The sequence below is a fragment of the Gobio gobio genome (genome assembly GCF_949357685.1).
Source record: "Gobio gobio genome assembly, chromosome: 9".
NCBI lineage: Eukaryota > Metazoa > Chordata > Actinopteri > Cypriniformes > Gobionidae > Gobio > Gobio gobio.
Window position 1 is genome coordinate 15625888 of NC_137115.1, and position 20897 is coordinate 15646784.

The following is a 20897-nucleotide window of genomic DNA, read 5'->3' on the forward strand; positions in this document are numbered from 1 at the left end:
TATTTTATAATTAGATGTAGAAGTTAATGCAAAAACTGCCTTATGTTTTTGCCTGAAGTTTACATGTTTGCATACAATGTGTTATTTGAGTGTTGATTATTATACCTAAAAATGAATAGCAACTGAATTTAGGCTAATAGTTTGGGCTCTGTTGTGAACCTTTAATATTAATGTACAAATAAGGGCTCCCTATATAATTTAAAGAAATATCTTAAATAAACTTTTAGATATAATTTAATTCATTCAAGGACAGACACTTTTTTTCCCCAGTAAACCACTATTAAATATAAAAAATAAATAAAAAGCAATTTTGTAAATCTGCTGTACCGAACTCGTACCGAACCATGACTTCAAAACCGAGGTACGTACCGAACCGTCAGTTTTGTGTACCGTTACACCCCTAATATATATATATATATATATATATATATATATATATATATATATATATATATATATATATATATATATATATATATACACACAGTATTAAGACGATTTTTGAAGGACGATTAGACGATTAATCGAAAAGTAATCGTAACCAAACTTCAGAACCTCTAACTGACGTAATTTTCCCATGCCGGTTATTTCGGTTTTAGTCACTTGACTCCGCCCTGTCAGTCACATCAAGTAGAGTTTGCGGGCACATGGAAAGATTCAGGAGCAGTTATCTTTGTTTATACAATCTAGATGCTAAGAATTTCTATGGTAATTGCATGTTCGAAGCCAGATCACTTTCACTCGCTTCCTCATAAAGTTTGTCAATTAAATGCGTTTAAAGGCTTGCTAGTTTGAACATTCAAGCGATTTTACAATATTCAAGAATAGAACAACAATATGCTAAACATCTCCGTTCAGTGCTCGTGAGCTCGTTAGCTACATCGCCCAACAGTAGCTATGTTTCCATCCACCTATTTTATGCACATTTTGGGATATCACATCAAAACCTGCTGGATGGAAACCCCAAGATTCTCAATTCTAAAAATGTGCATAAAAAACGTATGCACTTGTTTGAGTTGGATACATTTATTTTCTGAAAAGAGCATGGGACGGCATAACTGGACTAAACAGTGGACCGATCTCTTTTCATGGCATCTGAAATTGTTTTGGTTGTTCTGAAATGCGTCAGCAAAGTCTGTTGTCAAAGTGGTTTGGTGTAATTCCCTCCCAGAACTCTCTTACATGACTGAGTTCGCAAACAACAGCATCTGCCAGCATCAGCAAAATCAGTAATTTATTATAGACACAAATTATTATATACAGTGGCTTTTCTTAGTGATATTTAGCGCAAATTTATCAGGAAGTGACGATTTTGTTCTCTTTGACTCACTGGATAGAGTGTTTTATGCAATATTCCAATTTTGCGCATAAGTTAAATGTTGGACGGAAACATAGCTAGTGACAGATTCAAGTTTTTGCTTTACCTGTCCACTGCTGGCCTTGCTCCTGGATCAGTCGGTTCAGGTCGTTCTTCTCGCTCTTCAGCAGGTGGTTTTGCTCCTTTAGTTCTGAGATCATCTGTCACAAATATTACACAAACACAATCAGTTGACTGCATGCCATTTTAGTCTTTAAAGATTATATGAAAAAAAATTTGCTGTGTTAATCGGCATCATGTCACAGATGTTTGTATTGAACAGGGAAAATGATTGAACTGCTGAGAAACATTCATTTACTCAACACACATTCAATATTGTATTATTGTGGCATTGTGAATCGTTCTATTCCTCTACTGTAACACCCTAAAACTAAAACTACTTCTAACATTTGGTAACATACTTCTAACAGCACTAGTCTCTATCTCTCTCTCACCTGTGTGAACGTACAGGTCTCTTCGCTTCCCAGGTTTAAAGTAGTGTGCAGGTCTCTCTAATCCCTGAATATGAAGATACACAGAGTATATCTGTGTCTTTAGAGGACTCTTCAATCTAGAAGGACTGTCTAAAAGCAGAGGAATGTGGGTAACCTGTGGGTCTAACTTTACTTTTTTTTTTGAGGATCTATAGTGGAGAATTTGCTAATGCAACTAGAATTTGCTAATCTAATGCTAACACCATCAATGAGGTTTTGTAGGAACAATCAACACACGTCTGAGAAACAGATCAAGCACACTTATATAAATTATTACTGTAATTCATATGAGTTATACAATAATAACTTAGAAACTAAGATTTTTTTTAAATTATTCTGTTAAACTAATTTGAAAAGGTTTTGTGAATCACTCAATGGTGTGGGAGAACTTTAAGACATTGGAACCATGAATGTAACGCAATTAACGCAGCGTCCGTTTTATATCCATTTTTACCCAGCGTTACATTATATGATCCCGCTCTTATTCATGTAAATGCTTTTAAACAATCTAAGTGAGACAAGACACAAGAGAACGCGTTGTATATCAATGTCCTGTCTGTGTGTGTGCGTCTCAATCTGCTCCCTAGTTCAGTAGTCAGGGCACTGATCAGAGAGTCATCCACATTCATGTACACGATATACTGATTCACCACCTAGGAAGATAGGGAGCTAATCGAGGGACACCCTGACACACACACACACGCGCGCCAGTCTCGTGCACACATCGAGTTCTCTTTCGCTCTTGAACAAAAAATAACAACACAGAGAATTTAGCCAAAATGGCAGTTTTGTCGAGTATTCTCATATTAGGAGAGTGAGATGCGCGGGACAGCGCGTCAGATCCGCGTCATGTTCGGCAGCGGCCGATCTTAAAGAGCACCTATCATGGAATTTTGAAATGTACCTTTCATATAGTGTGTAACATAGTGAACAAGTGAACAAAAACATCCTGCAAAGTTTGAAACATGACAGTGCACCGTATATATAGTTATTTTCTTTCAAAAGTAAGAGTCGACTCTGAGTCATTTTTAAGAATCGTTAGAAGACCGAAGCTTTTTCTCTGACTAGATGACGTCAACTTGTCAAGTTATTTGAATACGATACGCCCACTTATTGCGCTCCAAGACACCAGTGAAAACTAGAAAACATCATGGCTACGAGACCCTGTGTTCTGAAGCACGACTCAAAAGCAAACTTTTTTCATCTGCCCAAGGATGAGCATTTGAAGACTAAGTGGCTTGAAGACAAACCATACATCGTCGCGATTGAGTGTTTATTAGTCTTCAAATGTCTCTATTTGCATGTTTCGCGATTTCAGGAAGCTTTTATTATGGACTTCTATTATGGCACATGGTATCTTCTTCGTCTGTCTGTACCATATTTGGACTACATGTGCACAGAGCGCCCTCCAGCTGCCAATATGAATTGAAAACAACACATAAGAGACTCAATCGCTCATGATTAGGCTACATCTGCGCATTTTGAGGAAGTATTGAATAAAAATTACTCCTCTGTTCAGAAATTTGACACAGACATATGAGAATCTATCATTATGTCTCCTCATCTGCACACTAAAACCCCTGAGGGATGTTGATTTGTCGCGAGTCTTCGTGAGGAGAATAGAGTTTTTTTATGAATGAGAACAGCTGAGGCTCATGTTACCATCAAACGGTACCGACGCGGTTTTCATATTCATAACTCCTGACACATATTTGATGGGCGTTCCGTTTCCGAAAATATCTGCACAGACTATACCAATCACAACTGACTGGGTCATCGGACCAATCACCGCAGATTAGCGTCACGTAAAGGCGGGGTTTTGAAAAGTGAATCACTAAAGGAATCATTTGAGAATCGCTGTCAAAACAGGTAAAAATAAATACATATTATAAGAAAACTAAAGTCTTTTTTGTCATTGCATGCATGCAAAACTGTTGTTGGGGACTTCTAAAACAATATTTGGAACATTTTACATGCCATAATAGGTGCTCTTTAAAGTGACAGCAGCACTCATGATGTCGGTCATTAATGTTCATCAAAGAACAACGGGAACAGAAAAAAATTTAGCTTTAATGATGATTAATCTATATTTCATTTATTATTTATGCAGTTAAGAAAGGTGTTGATAATTTTATTCTATTTCTGTGTAGACTATGTCTAACAGGGAAGGCAATATAACATGTATTATAATCGGTTTATGTAAAGATTGTTTTAAGGTCAATTAAATTAAAAGTTATTTTTTTAAAGCCTAATAAATGTTGAAATTGGTAGCTTTCAGTTATACTGTAATGTAACGTCATTAATGTTTCATAGAGACATTAGTATCAGTGATACTGACCTTCATTCATAAAAAGATGCCATTACAACAAATATTTAAAATATGTTGTCTTTAAATTGTTTCTTCATTAATTTGGAGAGTAAATTATTATTACAATATCAAAATATTAAAAACTCCAATGTTTTTTCAATTGCGATTAATCATGATTAATCACAGAATTTTTTTTATTAATTTAAAAAAATTGATCGATTCACAGCACTACTTTTTTTAATCAGTTAATTGACATGAGCCAATCAAATGAACTGATTTCTGCAACACCGAGTAGCCTAATGAATCAAACGAATCAGTTTTATGAATCAGTTAATTGAAATGAGCAATGAAAGTGAACCCCCTTAAAGGAACACCAGTGGGAGACAAATCAAATGCATCAGTGAATCTGATTTTTGAATCAATAAGTCTGAATGAATTGAATTTTTTGAAATTTTAGACATACATTACACTTAAGCACTTCCCCTTGGGGAATCCCTGCCACCATTTTGAAGTGCATTCAACTTTGTCTAGTGGGCGAAGGAAGTTTTATTTGAACAGACCTCAATTTTGACCGGGGGAGTGAGTCTACTCATATGTACACTTCAGGCAGATCCACAGACCACAATGCAAAACGATTGTGATGTCACAGCAGATTGACTTTAATTTATGGATTTATGTATAGCATATACTGTAGCTATCTTAAGCTGACGGGTTTTACACAGTAATAGTTTATTGTATTGTTATTTTCGTTTGTGTAATTTTTTATATTTTCTTTAACAGCCCAAGCATACATACAAGCCTATATAATGGTCTGTAAACAAATTCATAAGGAATAAAACTGTAAATAATAAATAAGATCCATTGCAGATTCCATGTGATCAAAGGCTTAGGGCGTTCCATTTAAACCCATTGGGTTCTGCCAGTAGTGGGCACTAAATGTAAACAACGACGGACATCCAAGTGAACGAGATGGATGGAAGTTAGCGAGGGAAGAAATGGAAAAAAGAAATGGACTTAAACGCATCCCAGGATAGGCACAGCTGCACACAACTACAATTAAGTGAACGTGCGGCACCTGTTCCATCTCGTCCTGGTAGGTTTTCGCCCATTCCTCGATGGCTTTCTTTTCCTTCTGTGTGTTCTTCAGGTCTTTGCGCAGTCGCTCCACCTCCTCCAGAAGAGTTGTAACTTTGTTGGCGTTCTTTTTGGCATCCTCTTCTGCCCCTCGCAGACGGGTGACTTCCACACGCATGCGCTCAGACTCTGCAGCATGGCTGATCTCTAGACCATTCAAACGCTCGTTGAGAGAACGGTTATCCTTGCTCTACAGCGAAACCAAAACAGAACAGCAATTAATTCTATTTAATTACATAAGTATTATTTTGGGGAATTTTAGCTTTTGAATCAGAGTACAGAGTTACTTTAAGGAATTTATCTTAAATATCTTTTTTCACGTCATAGCATTCTTTTACTTTGCAAAATCCTTTTTTTCCCCTAAGTTTAAATAACATTTATACTCCAATGTTCCAATAAAATTCCTTTTCACATGGATTCAGACTTTTAAACTCCACTGTACAAAACCTTTGAACTGACATTGAACCTATATTGTACGTTTTCATCATATGATACATTTTCAGTTAAAAACTCGAATTGTCATTAGAATCAGGACATTACATTGACAGCTACATAAACACACACTTAGAAAAAAAAAATCTGCACTGGGAAGCCCAAATCTAAATGAAGTGATCATACACAGCTAACACACTATGACTCATTCTAAAGGAACTAAAAGCAGCAAGAATCAAATTAACACTGACATCATGAAGTCAATATGAAAGCATGCTTGAAACCCAGTCTCCTTCCATAACCTGATGGTTTTTTTGACTAAATAATGATATTCACAGGATAAAAAGAAAGGTAGAATTTGATTGTGAAAAGCAGTGTCTACATGACAGCTGGTTGGATGAAAGGAAGCTAAAAAAGTAAAAGGTTTCATGCACTGATACAAATTATTTTGTGGGGAAGTAAATACTAAAAAAAAAAAAAAAAATGTAATTTCTACATGAAAAAGTTAGTTCAGGCAAGAATAAAAAAAAACTAAAAAAAAACAAGTAAATTCTATATTAGTACTCAAATCAAGCTTGTAGAAATTAATTATCAACGGTATATCAACGTTATAAAATTAAGTAAAACTACTCAACTTTTCTGATACTGGTGTTCCCATCATGTACTGGGGTTTGAATAATTAAGGAGATTGATTGTGCGCTGTTTTCCAGCTGTATTAACACTGTTTTATCATTGCTTTTGTTGTTAGGTTTAGTAGCTTGTGATATTTGGAGTTAATTTTCTACTCAAAATGACAGATTCATAATCAAAAATGATTGTATACCAAGTATTGAGGTCTCTGTTTTCAGGTGCTGCATGCATTACTTTTTCTATTATGTAGATATTGTATCTACACAATATATATTGTGTTATTTACTTAGATATTTCTAAGTAAAGCATATACTTTAAAAGTGTGGTTTAATTCAATGTTATATTGCAAAGGACACTTCAAATAAGTAGAAATTACTCAACCTTTTACTGGCCAAGTTAAAATTACTAATTTTCTTTGTTAATTGTACTTAACTTAGTTAAGTAGAGTTTACTTAATTCCATATGTGAAATTTACTTTAAAAATATGCGTGCCAAACTTGCCAAAGAAAAATTAAGTAAATCTTACTCTTTTTTTTTTCAGTGTGGGCGGAGCAAGCAATTACATTTTGTTAAAGATTATGATGACAAACTTTATGGAATAAAGTGCGCTGATGCACAAGAAGACCAGGAACTAGCATTAAGATTTCATATTGACTTTAGAAAACCCTTCTGAGTTGTAAGCTGAACAGACAAAAGAGGTTTAGTTTTTGATACTCATATTAACTGAACTTTTGAATGTGGCCCAATAACCCAAAGCATCTCAGTGTGAAGTGTGGTACCTGTTCGTCTATCCTGCGCTGCAATTGCATGATCTTGTTCTCCATGCCGATGTTGAGTTTCTTGAAGTGTTCGACTGAGCGCGCCTCGATCTTGAGTTTCTTGAGTTCCCGCTTGGCTCGCATGCGGCGGATGCAGCACTGCAGGTACACGATGGCTCTGAGCGACCGCTTGAACCACTGCCGTGCCAACCAGCCGCGGACCATCTTCTGAATGATGATGGCCTTGTGCTCACGCAGCAGCTAAACAAACACACAACACCACATGATAAACAGGAAAAAAACAACACAGATATACAAAAGAGTTACTAAAGAAAATAATGGAAAGAAATAGCGATCACTCTAATGACGCAGTGAAATGTTCTCAAATCTTTTTCTCTCTCACACCTTCTGCCTTTTTAATTTGCAGATATTACACATCCTGTCTCGATAATCCACTGCTGGTCAACAGAGCTCTGATGGTAGGAAAATAGAGGAGTGAGAGAGAGAGTAAGTAATAATACAGCCACAGCTGCTGTGGTCCATCAGTGGGACAGTCCCTACACTGGAGCAACCTGCTGCCTGTGAGATCACATGACCAAACACACTGGCAAAGAGACATAAGGTCATCATCACAACACTGTGCTACTTCATCCATTCCAGAGACTCCAATCAGTGACTAGTAAGCCAGAAAAACACTAGGATGAAGCAAAATTATTTGTAGAGATTTTTTAATTATTTCTTTATTGTTACTGGAAGGTGCTCTTTCCCAATAGTCTAGAGTGGAGCCAAACACACAACATTTTACGATTTTATACTCCTGGCAGCCAATTTGTCATCATTCAAAACAATCTCTCAATATTTCAAAACTTTGTGGTCGGCACAAATCATGTTTATTCTCGTTTTTCTGCTGTTTTACTTTGAAGACCACCGACAGTACATTTTACAATTTACACCTGGGTGCTACTTCAAACTACTAGTTCATGTAACCTCATATATGTTGTGTCTCCTATCAAATTAATACTCATTTCACGACTTACACTTTCGTGTATGTCACTTTCTCATAGGAGACAGTGTGTGTTTGTTGTATAAATGGGCACAAACCCAGTTTAATCATGCTTGAAACAAAGAGCCATAAAATCTCCAACAGAGGAATTTCCCGCTGGGAAATCCCAACAATCCTATTGGTCAAGTTAACCCTAGGGTGTGTGACTTCTCGCAGACCTTAAAGAGAGACGCACAGATCCGCGTTGCTCTCTCTCGTCTGACTATAGACACACATCTGCTGGCTCTCACCTGGCCAGGCTGTAAGGCATACACACACATCAAGCCAAGTCTGTGTATGGGACAGGAAACCCGATCTGACCACACGGTTGTGGGCCGGCAGGGCCAACACCTCAAGTCATGTGCAACTTCCTCGACGGAGTCAAAATAACTGCAAGTTCATCATATCTTCTTCAGTCAACGCAGAAGAAATCGACTGCAACTTCAACACCATCGGATCGAACTATCAAGACTTTCTCCTGTAATTGTACATCGGACACTCTTCAACCCGCTTAGTGTTGAAGCAATATTCCCTCTAAGCTGCACACGTGCGCGGCCACATGATGCCGCGGCAGCACAGAAAGAATAAAATGCCGCGCAGACGATAGACACAGACGTGAAATGTGGGGAGAAATCCATTTGATTGTAGTTTACATGAGAAATAATTGAAGTGCTCTGTTCTACCGCTATAGAGTTAGTATCGATATCGTGTTAGAACCGGTGGATGCGGTTTACAGGTTCATAGAAAGACGTGTGAGCACACAGCAGTGAGTCGTGTTTGCGGTCCAAATAGCTCAAAATGAAAGGCAACGAGAAACGCAAAAAATTGGAATAAAACCTCATCATGTTTTAAAGGGGTCATAGAATGACATTTTTGTGCAAGTTAATATGATTCTTTAGTGTCTAAATGAAAAGTTTGTAATATACTTTAATTAAAAATTCTCATTAGTATTGTAAGAAAACACTCAATTTACCTGGTCAAAACCAGCTCAGTTTTTAGCAAGTCATTTCAGTGTATGTGACTTTAAATGATAATGAGCTTTGCTCACCCGCCCCCTCTGCTCTGTGGGGCGTTCGGTTCGACCCGACACAACACCACAACACATGTGGAGGGTTGCCTTGACAACATTTGAGGGTATATTTTCGAGAAATAATGGCAACGGGAGTCTCTGAAGACACATCTAAGCAACCTTATCATTTTGAACCGGAGTCGGACCAGGAACAGATGACGAACCCATCGAAGTTCGAACAGGACGTTTCTGAATGGTTGGTTAACGTCATGTCATTTTGATCTATCTTTGTACTGGCAGAGTAGCGTAGTTGCTATGTGTTTACTGATGTGTTAGTTCATTGACAGATTGATGTTATGTTATAAGATTTTTTTTTTTTACATTACTTCTTAATCAGTAACAGACACCGTTATAAACCATGTACAAAAGTAAGCTTAGTGTAGTGTTACCACGTTAACTTTATCACCCGAGTACACAGTTTGTAATAACAAACATAACGCGTTGTTCATTATAAACGTGGGATTATGAATTATATTGAGAACGTCATAAACAGAAAGCATGCCGTAATGTAACTTACCCTGTAAACATTAGCCTCATTCATCGTGAAGCGTGCAAGCGATTTACAAAGATTAATATAAAGGTTAATAAAACGTTACACTCACATCTTCGATCTTCCTGAGGTGCAGCAGGAACACGATCCTTTTTTCAAGAGCAGCTTATTAGCAAAACCTGCTTTATACTGACGTTCGTTTATAAAGCAGTCTGCTGAGAAATGATTGCGCAAACATTGACGTTGATCGGGGGGAATATTCCCTTCTAAAACAAAACTCAGCACTGCAGCCACTGGGTCTTCAGCAGTTCGGATTTAGGAACATCAAAACGACTGCTGTGTTCGTTATTACACCCAACAACACAACACCAAAATCGTTTAGACGCCATTCTGCTCCAGAGTATCAACAATGGCGGACTGATGACAGCTCGCTCAGGGCGGGTCTGTGTTGAAACGCTGCTGTCAATCAACAATCTTAGGAGGGGCGTACACCGTGTAACGTCACACGGTCGGACGGCTCGATTTGAGACAGGGGAAAATATATAAGGAGATTAAAAAAAAACACTGGATGTATTTTTATCAATATAGGATGGTTGTGTACAGGCACTGCCAACACACATTTCCGTATAATCAACTTGTAAAAGTGCATGTACCATTCTATGACCCCTTTAAAGAAGAGTGGCTTGATTAAGTGGTGGAAATAACAGATGCTGGACACAGCACGGTAACAAAACCGACATTTACAGTTACACCCACCAAAAGTGTAGCGTTTCAGTGATGTTTAGATTACTATAAAGGGTTCACATGTTCCCTTGAACATATTTAGCTGTTAGATCTATTTAATTACTTCAGTTAGTTTTTTTTTAAACAAATTGAAGCATTTAAACTGATATAATATACTATCAGTTTAAGTAATTCCATTAGTTTTTATATTATATTATAGGCTATTATAATTGTATTCTAGTGGAACCCTAATAAAGAATTGATCTCACAAGGGGATTGTTTAGGGATCCTTGCCATTAAAACGTTTGAAAAAACCCTGATATAGAAAATCTTGGAAATTCATAAGCAATAAACAAACATTTAATATAGATGGTTTAATGCTGCCTGTCGCGAATAAATGAATGTACAAAAACACATTAAGAACCATCTCAGTGTAACTGCTTAATTTTTTTCATATTATATTATATTATATTTTCTTAATATATATATCTTAATATAAAGAATTGAACTGTCCTGGGGGAGATTTTAATAATATTTCTTGGTAAAGAAGACTACAGTTAACAGCACTGTAAAATGTGCTTAATTTAGTGACTACTGAATTTTTTATTTAAATTTTTTTTATTTCATATTTCACTAAGTTACATCAATGGTTAAATAAAATAGAAATGGCACATTAAAGTTAAAAGTTATAACTGCATGATGAAACCACTTTTTTCTATGTGCGTTTACATACGCTGTACAGGTAAAGAATGTTTTTGCTCAGGTGACCAAAATGTCCGCCCAATAGAGAAAAGTTTTGCTCAGCGAGAAAATAAATTAGAGGGAACATTGCACTCAGGCAAATGCAAGTAACGTACAATATATTAATTAATCTTGGCCGTGTTGAGTGAGATTCAAATATCACATTTGCCGGTTTCGCGTCAGTTTGGGTAGCGCACTGCCATCTAGCGGTGAACTTCGGAACAGCAGCATATACCGAAATTAGCAAAATCGTGATTTCGTACAGTTTGAAATAAAATATATACCGGTATTTTCCCAGTAACGGTATACCATGCATCCCTACCCATGTATGTTTTTGTTTTGTGTGTATGCGTTTCTGTTTAGTTTAGTTGTGTTTGTGTGTTTGTTTAGTCACTTAGAAACAGTCATGTGTGTTTAGTCCACTCTGACTTCACCTTTAACCCCATTCAGTTCCCTAGGGGTGTAGTCAGCAGCTTTCACTGGTCATGTGTCCAACGCCTGAAATAATTCACTAGTTTTCTAGTGTGTTAATTATAAACCACCCTGCCAGAATCATATGTTACCCTGATGCATGTCAGTATAAAACCTGGCATGTTTTAATGTTACAGCAATAACAGAGCTTTACAAATGCAAAGGTGCATGTAAATAAGTGCAATATTTAGAATAGAAGAGTTAGGAGTGTATTGTTAGCAGTGTGTTTGTGACAGGCAAATATATTAATAAATATGTGAGAGTGTATAGGAATGTTTGGTTTTCTCCTCACCGCTTTGTACAGTTGTCTGGCCATGTACGCCCTGAGGATGCACTGCATGACCAGAGCAGCAGCCTGCTTGCGTTTGTAACATGTTCTCTGGACATACATGCGCTGGTACTTCTGAATGACGATTGCAGCACGTGTGCGACGCAGGAATTTTGCAAGACTGTGGATCAGGAAAAACAACGTAGAGGTTAACACATGCACACTTCCACAATTAAATGCAAAAAAAAAAACAGTATAGAGTGCAATAGTCGGGTTCCAGAAGTAAAATTCCATTCATTTTCTCCACATTTTAACAATAACTTATGAACCCTTAAAGACAGATATATATGTGTTATTTAGGCAGGGCTGCCTGCTAAAAATCTCATTCTTGGGTCTGTATATCACATAATTGGGGTCACTTCAACCCGCGGACTTGGCAACACAGTGCAGTTGGGTTCTGTTGACATTTGACAACTAACGTTATGCGTCGCTCCGTTGCTCTGATTGGTTGTAGGTCTATCCAATTGAGGTCTTTCCTGGTTCGGTTGAAACACGCCCCATAATCACAGCCCAACGGAGCAGTATCAGACTCATATTCTGACTAAAAAATGCACCAAAAGATCTTTGCAGTGAACGCCCACTCCCATGAAGCACCGAGAATATCTCCTTACGCTGTCAAACTACTTAACTATTTGTAAATATATACATATTTTGCAATAAATGTAAGATACAGTCTCTCTTTAAATCAATAGTTTTATACTTAATCATTTTTATTATGATGAATGTCATTCGATTACAATTACATCATGCAATTTTGTTCTTTCCTTTATTAAAATACACAGTCTTGTGCCTTTGTCTTTTTGTTCGACTTTCAATTTTTTTTCTCTTCAAATCAACGTTTGTAATGTTGCAATTCTCCTTGTGTCTGGACTGGCTGGTTTGATTCTTAGCTTTATAACTCATGGCTTATAATTCATAGTTTATAATTCCAGAAACTTCTCCGCGGTCTAAGTGGACAGGCACTGTTGCATTCTATAAGCTCTCTGTCATCTTATTTTGAATGATTTCATAAATTTAGTCTGGCCCCGCCCACTATGAGATTAGTCCCCTCCCCCTCACCAGCGGGCCTGGTATCCACGGATGTATCTCTGGATGGTTGTGGCAGCATGTTTCATGCGCAGGTACTTCTTGCGCGCCAGCCAGCAGCGGATGGTCTTCTGGATGCGGATGCAGGCAGCACGCAGCTTATCTGCACGCAGTTTCTCCAGGTACGCAACCTGCCCCGCTCGGAAAAAGATCTTGGTCTTGCCAAACTGGTACTTATCTTGATCCTATTGGGAAGACAAAAAAATGGAGAGAATTAATAGAATCTTCATTTACAAGTTAAACTTTACATTCAACAAAATGTTCTGTAGAAAATGTAGTATTGCCAAATATGCCCTTCTGGGTGGTTTTCAGAGCATTGTTGCTTGCTTTTAATCAGGTCAAAATACAGTGCATCCGGAAAGGATTCACAGCGCTTAACTTCTTCCACATTTTGTTATGTTACAGCCTTATTCCAAAATGGATTCAATTCATAATGTTTTTCATCAATTCTAGAAACAATACCCCAATGACAATGTGAAAGAAGTTTGTTTGAATAAAACACACACACACACAAAAAAAATCACATGTACATAAGTATTCACAGCCTTTGCTCGATACTTTGTTGAAGCACCTTTGGCACCAGTTACAGCCTCAAGTATTTTTGAGTGTGATGCACAAGCTTGCCACACCTATTTTTATTCTCCCATTCTTCTTTGCAGGACCTCTCAAGATCCATCAGATTGGATGGGGAACGCCGGTGCACAGCCATTTTCAGATCTCTCCAGAGATGTTCAATCGGGTTCAAGTCTGGGCTCTGGCTGGGCCACTCAAGGACATACACAGAGTTGTCCCGTAGCCACTCCTTTGTTATCTTGGCTGTGTGCTTAAGGTTGTTGTCCTGTTGGAAGATGAACCTTCGCCCCAGTCTGAGGTCCAGAGTGCTCTGGAGCAGGTTTTCATCAAGGATGTCGCTGTACATTGCTGCATTCATCTTTCCCTCGATCCTGACTAGTCTCCCAGTTCCTGCTGCTGAAAAACATCCCCACAGCATGATGCTGCCACTACCATGCTTCACTGTAGGGATGGTATTGGCCAGTTGATGAACGGTGCCTGGTTTCTTCCAGACATGACGCTTGCTATTCAGGCCAAAAAGTCCAATCTTTGTTTCATCAGACCAGAGAATTTTGTTTCTCGTGGTCTGAGAGTCCTTCAGGTGCCTTTTGGCAAACTCCAGATGGCCTTTTACTGAGGAGTGGCTTCTGTCTGGCCCCTCTATCATACAGGCCTGATTGGTGGAGTGCTGTAGAGATGACTGTTCTTCTGGAAGATTCTCCATGCTGGAGCTCTGTCAGAATAACCATCGGGTTTTTGGTCACCTCGCTGACTAAGGCCCTTCTCCCCCAATTGCTCAGTTTGACTGGGTAGCCAGCTCTAGGAAGAGTCTATGGATGATGGAGGCCACTGTGCTCATCCCAGATCTGGGCCTCGGTACAATCCTGTCTCGGAGGTCTACAGACAGACTTCATGGCTTGGTTTGTGCTCTGACATGCACTGTTGATTGTGGGACCTTATATAGACAGGTGTGTGTCTTTCCAAATTATGTCCAATCAACTGAATTTATCGCAGGTGGAAACATCTCAAGGATGATCAGTGTAACCAGGATGCACCTGAGCTCAATTTCGAGTGTCAAAGCAAAGGCTGTGAATACTTATGTACATGTGATTTTTTTTTATTTTTATACATTTGCAAAGATTTCAAACAAACTTCTTTCACGTTGTCATTATGGGGTATTGCTTGCAGAGGTGTCAAGTAACGAAGTACAAATACTTCGTTACCTTACTTAAGTAGAAATTTTGAGGATCTATACTTTACTGGAGTAATTATTTTTCAGCCTACTTTTTACTTCTACTCCTTACATTTTCAAGCAATTATCTGTACTTTCTACTCCTTACATTTTAAAAATAGCCTCGTTACTCCTATTCCATTTCGGCATGTTTTCATTCCAGCTTGTCATAAAAAACAACTATCCAGATAAATCGCGCCATCCGGATGGAGTGAATTTGATTGTGGTTGGATGAGAAGGATAAACACAAACCATTCCGACACCCTATTGGGTTGTATGCGATCAATTACGCCTGCACCTGCACAAATCACACACCATGTTGCCAGATAGGGCGGGTTCTCGCCGACGAGCACGCACTTTCAGCCAATCAGCGATCAGCAGGCAGACGAGCTCATTCATGACTTTAGCCGGGTTTTTAGCGCGATAACTCGTAGCTGTATATTCCAGTGATCGCTATGCCAGTGGCATAAATATACAGTAAGTTGTATCTACAGTAAAGAGTGGGAGAGAGACTCAACTCTCAAACGTGAATTACACCTGTGACTCGAAGACTCTTTATAAAAATAACCGTGACTCCTGTCCATCTTCATACACACACTTAGGACATCTGACTGCAACTAGCAACCCCTACAGCTGCTGAAAGATGTTAAAATCAACGATTAATCCGTTTTGACTGTGCTAAGTGCATGTGCCATGTACTTCACGAAAGACATACTGTAGTTTTGTCAAAGCAAAGTGCAACACAAAGGTAAGCGCATTGTTGTTATTTATTTGTTGACGGATTATTGTACAGTTTCAATGAATTACGCATTTTGGCAGTGGTGTGTGCATTAATGCGTGAAATGCCTGTTTATTACATTGCTTCTATATATATTCTATATTGCTTCAATCTCTATATTGGGCACTTTTTGCACGTAAATTGGCTTCTTATTGTTGACATTGAAAATTATGTATGTGTTTTTCTGAGGGATAGCCGTTTTGACAATTTCTACCTGGACATATAATCATATTTGATCCATTTTACTCAGATTTTTTTTTTTTTTTTTTAATCATCAATGTTATGTTTTAAGGAGATAAAATGGTAACTTACTTATCAACATTGATTGGTATGGCAATAAAATAATATCATATTATTTTGGCAGTTAAAGTTTTGGGGTTTTTTCTTGGAGTGACTAGTTGCCTATAAGTATTGTAAAGGTGCAAAAAGTCAAAATTGTTATCAATAACCAGGCATGTTATCAATAACCATTTTTTAAAAATATAAATGTACATTTGGTGAGGATTTTGGGCTGGAAATTGTCTACCCAATCTGACCACACTAATCACACATTCAAAAAATGGTATAACATGCCTCTGATTTTTGACTTTTTGCACCTTTACAATATTTATAGGCAACTAGTCATCAAATCTTCCGCTCCATGAAACATGTTAATGCTCAGAAGTATATGGTTCTTTAATGTATTTGCATTGTCCTAAAATGCGTTCATTTTCAATGGGAATATATGCGGCTGAAATGCGTAGCCACGTGCATCTAAAAATGTTCAACATTAACTTTTTAATATAACATTATAGTCATTATGGCCTTTAGAAAAAATGTTTTTTTGAGGAGGTGGGGTATGCACTGTGGCACGGCCTAATCTTTTGTCCTTAAAGGGATAATTCACCCAACAATGAAAATTCTGTCATCATTTACTCACCCTCAAGTTGTTCCAAACCTGTATGAGTTTTTGTTCTGAAGATATTTTGAAGAATGTTTGTAACCAAGCAGATATAGCAACCATTGACTGCCATAGTAGGGGAAAATACTATGGCAGTCAATGGTTGCATATAATCTGCTTGGTTACAAACATTCTTCAATCTGAACAAAGAAACTCATACAGGTTTGGAACAACTTGAGGGTGAGTAAAAGATGACAGAATTTTCATTTTTGGGTGAACTATCCCTTTAATAGCATTTTTCCCCTTACATTACTTTTACTTTTATACTTTAAGTAGTTTTAAAACCAGTACCTTTACACTTTTACTTGAGTAATAAGCTTGAGTTGATACTACAACTTCTACAGAAGTCTTTTTAAACCCCAGTATCTATACTTCTACTTGAGTACTGAATGTGAATACTTTTGACACCTCTGATTGCTTGTAGAAATGAGGAAAATAATAATGAATTTAATCAAGTTCAGAATAAGGCTGTAACATAACAAAATGTGGAAAAAGTGAAGCGCTGTGAATACTTTCCGGATGCACTGTAGTTCAACACAGAGTATCAATTAAGGTTTTATGAGCTGAATTCTTCATTGTACCTCCACAAGTTTCTCCAGAACGTTCTTACAGGTCATCTTCCTGTCCGTCAAAACATCTTTTTGTTTCATCAGGACACGGTACCTGCTAAAGAACTCTTGATACGTCCACCTGACAAACAAAAGGAGTGGTGCAAACACAAATACACAGTCAGGAGGTGTTTGACAGGGAGTTCAGTATGGTAATGTATAGATCTTCACTGTACCTAGACGGGAAACCAGCTGCAGAGATGCGGATTGTTTCCAAAACTCCACATGCACGCAGTTGCTGCACTGCCCTCTTGGGGTCAAACCTGGTAATGACAGAAATCAGATTTTAGCCTAGCATCACCATCAAATCTGCAAAATCTACTGATATAAACACAGCTCAAAACGATATTTTAAATGAAATCTCATGATGAAAAAATATTAAGCCTACACATTGTCTAAACTAGTGAGCCAGGTTGAGAACCACTGAGGCTATTCTTGATTGACATTTTTTCCCCATAATAATTAATGATGTGATTTGATAATGCATATCAAATTTTTTTGTCAAATGATTCATTGCGAAATGGTAAATTATTAATTCCAAAATAAAAGTTTGTTTGTGAACTGTGTATGATTATTTTGTATATTTGAATACACACACACATACATGTATATGTATATACACTGAACAATATTATAAACGCAACTCTTTTGTTTTTGCCCCCATTTTTCATGAGATGAACTCTGTATTGGGGGTCCGAAAACCAGTCAGTATCTGGTGTGTGACCACCATTTGCCTCACGCAGTGCTTCTTTCGCATAGAGTTGTTCAGGTTGTTGATTGTGGCCTGTGGAATGTTGGTCCACTCCTCTTCAATCGCTGTGCGAAGTTGCTGGATATTGGCAGGAGCTGGAACACGCTGTCGTATACGAGTATGAGTATGCTGGCCATGTAAGAACTGGGATGTTTTCAGTTTCCAGGAATTGTGTACAGATCCTTGCAACATGTGGCCGTGCATCATGCTGCAACCAGAGGTGGACAGTAACGAAGTACATTTACTTGAGTACTGTACTTAAGTACACTTTTTGAGTATCTGTACTTTACTAAAGTATTATTTTTTAGGGAAACTTTTACTTTAACTTCACTACATTTGAAAGACAAATATCGTACTTTTTACTCCACTACATTTCTATCAAGGTCCTCGAAGTCAAAAGTCGTTTCTGTAGCAGCTTTGCAAGTCAGTGGATGATTTTTTCTTCTTTAAAAGTTTTTTTTTTTTTTGCAAATTGTAAATGTCTGGGAGAAAGAGAAGCATAGACATATGGATGAATCTGAAAAAGCCTGATGAAAGAGCTCAGTCTGGTTTTTGTGCCTCTGAGATGCCAGAGCACGAGGACTGAATAGAGCTTTCTTTTGTGTGTTTTTCGCACTTAAACAGACCAATACATACAAAATGTCAAAATTTTCATTTTGGAAAGTATTCACGGTAACAAAGTTGATTATGTCTTAAGTGAACGTAAACAGTTGGGGGGAATTTCGGATGTGTATCAGTGTGTTGGATCTGTGCATTCTGCCTTAAAGCGACAGCAGCTTTGTAAAAAGCTTTGTAACTTTTAAGTATTTAAATTAGTTCTAGGTGGTCGTATGCTAGCATGTCGGATGGAGCATCACTAACTGGCTTAAACCACTGTGCATTTTTACAACAATGCAACAATAATAAAATAATGCATTGACATAAAAAAGGAAATGTACTTTTGATACTTAAGTACTTTTAAAAGCAAGTACTTCTGTACTTTTACTTAAGTAAAAAAAGTTTTTAATAACTTTCACTTGTAACAGAGTAATATTCGACCAGTAGTACTTTTACTTTCACTCAAGTAATGGAGTTGTGTACTTTGTCCACCTCTGGCTGCAACATGAGGTGATGGTCGTGGATGAATGGCACAACTATGGGCCTCAGGATCTCGTCATGGTATCTCTGTGCATTCAAAATGACATCAATAAAAAAATGCACCTGTGTTCATTGTCCATAACATATGCCTGCCCATACCATAACCCCACCACCACCATGGGCCACTCTGGTCCACAACGTTGACATCAGCATGAGGATGAGGATGACGAGCATGCAGATGAGCTTCCCTGAGATGGTTTCTGACAGTTTGTGCAGAAATTCTTTGGTTATGCAAACCAATTGTTGCAGCAGCTGTCCGGGTGGCTGGTCTAAGACGATCTTGGGAGGTGAAGATGCTGGATGTGGAGGTCCTGGGCTGGTGTGGTTACACGTGGTCTGCGGTTGTGAGGCCGGTTGGATGTACTGCCAAATTCTCTGAAAGCCTTTGGAGACGGCTTATGGTAGAGAAATGAACATTTAATTCACGGGCAACAGCTCTGGTGGACATTCCTGCAGTCAGCACGCTCCCTCAAAACTTGCAACATCTGTGGCATTGTGCTGTTGTGATAAAACTGCACATTTTAGAGTGGCCTTTTATTTACGAAATAGGCCTTTTGTGTACATAGAAAAACAAAGAACATCTTAGTTCTTTGAGTTCATCTCATGAAAAATTAGGGCAAAAACAAAAGTGAAGTGTATTTAAGAAAATATATTTATATAATTTATATTATATACAAATATAAATATTTTGTATATAAATATCACACATTTTTCTTAAATATACATGCATGTGTGTTACATATACATAATAATTATACACCTTATACACATATATTATGTAAATAATGTATATTATGACTTATAATTATATAAATAATTATTATTTAAATTATTTAAATAACAAAAGCTTAGCTACATGCCAATGTTAATGACTTCCAGCCTTTTTTTGCTCTCTGTGAACTGACAATATATTCCAAAAGATCAGAGAATCTCAACTTATGATCAAAGTATATGTATTAATGGAGAGAGAGAGAGAGAGAGAGAGAGAGAGAGAGAGAGAGAGAGAGAGAGAGAGAGAGAGAGAGAGAGAGAGAGAGAGAGAGAGAGAGAGAGAGAGAGAGAGAGAGAGAGAGAGAGAGAGAGAGAGAAAAAAGCTGATGAAAAATAAGAAAAACTGACGTGAAGGCCTGTTTGTAATCGTTGGGCTTGATGCAGCGAACATAATGTGGCGTAGTCGCATTCAGCGTCTCCATCAGCAGGTGCAGAGAGTTACGGAACTACAAAGAGAGAGAAGTAAGCATTCATTCAAATTCTTACAGTATTTAATCTTTGCAATTTATATAACATAACACAATTCATGTAGATATTAAATAAAAGTAAAAATAAGAGCAGGCTTCAACCTGCAGTCCGACTGTCTTCTTGTGTTCTTTGCTGGCTTGGCCGACTTTGCGCTTGTCTGGTTTGACACTGAGGCGAGTGCGTCCTCCAGTGGTAGGAGCAGCACCAGTCGGACTTGTGGCTTTCTCCTCATCATGGAACAGCTCCACCAGCAGGTCAAACTGGGAATTACAGCCAAGACAGACTTAACATACAAGCCATGTGGGGGAGATACTTTACCATCATAAGAAGGCACTTTTTGACGTAGAAATTAAGCGAGGATCGTATTAAAAAACTGCCATTAGCTTTTAAAAACGTAATTAAATTAAATTGTTATGGACTCAATAAAGTTGATAAAGTCAGTTGTCACTCCTCTTCTGAGTGCTTAATCCTGTTTTGTACACGGTTCAGTTATTGACGGAAGTGACAACCAGATTCTTTTAAAGGAAGAAGCCCAAAAAAAGCTGTAGTTTACAGTGATTTTTTAAATAATTTTTTTTAGAACCATGGCTTCAAGTAA

At 37.7% G+C, this 20897-nt stretch overlaps 1 protein-coding gene across 3 annotated transcripts in view; it reads right to left on the reverse strand.

Annotated features, from left to right (window-relative positions):
* The window catches only part of myo5aa (myosin VAa), a 133816-nt gene that overhangs the window by 31757 nt on the left and 81162 nt on the right, over nucleotides 1–20897 (reverse strand). For all 3 annotated transcript variants that reach the window (XM_079826075.1, XM_079826073.1, XM_079826074.1), the window contains exons 15-23: nucleotides 20401–20559; nucleotides 20180–20277; nucleotides 17349–17435; nucleotides 17146–17254; nucleotides 13037–13248; nucleotides 11942–12098; nucleotides 7135–7374; nucleotides 5235–5483; nucleotides 1425–1518 (exon numbers count right to left, since the gene is read on the reverse strand). In XM_079826075.1, coding sequence (XP_079682201.1) covers nucleotides 1425–1518; nucleotides 5235–5483; nucleotides 7135–7374; nucleotides 11942–12098; nucleotides 13037–13248; nucleotides 17146–17254; nucleotides 17349–17435; nucleotides 20180–20277; nucleotides 20401–20559 — 1405 coding nt within the window. The remainder of the gene's footprint in view (nucleotides 1–1424; nucleotides 1519–5234; nucleotides 5484–7134; nucleotides 7375–11941; nucleotides 12099–13036; nucleotides 13249–17145; nucleotides 17255–17348; nucleotides 17436–20179; nucleotides 20278–20400; nucleotides 20560–20897) is intronic.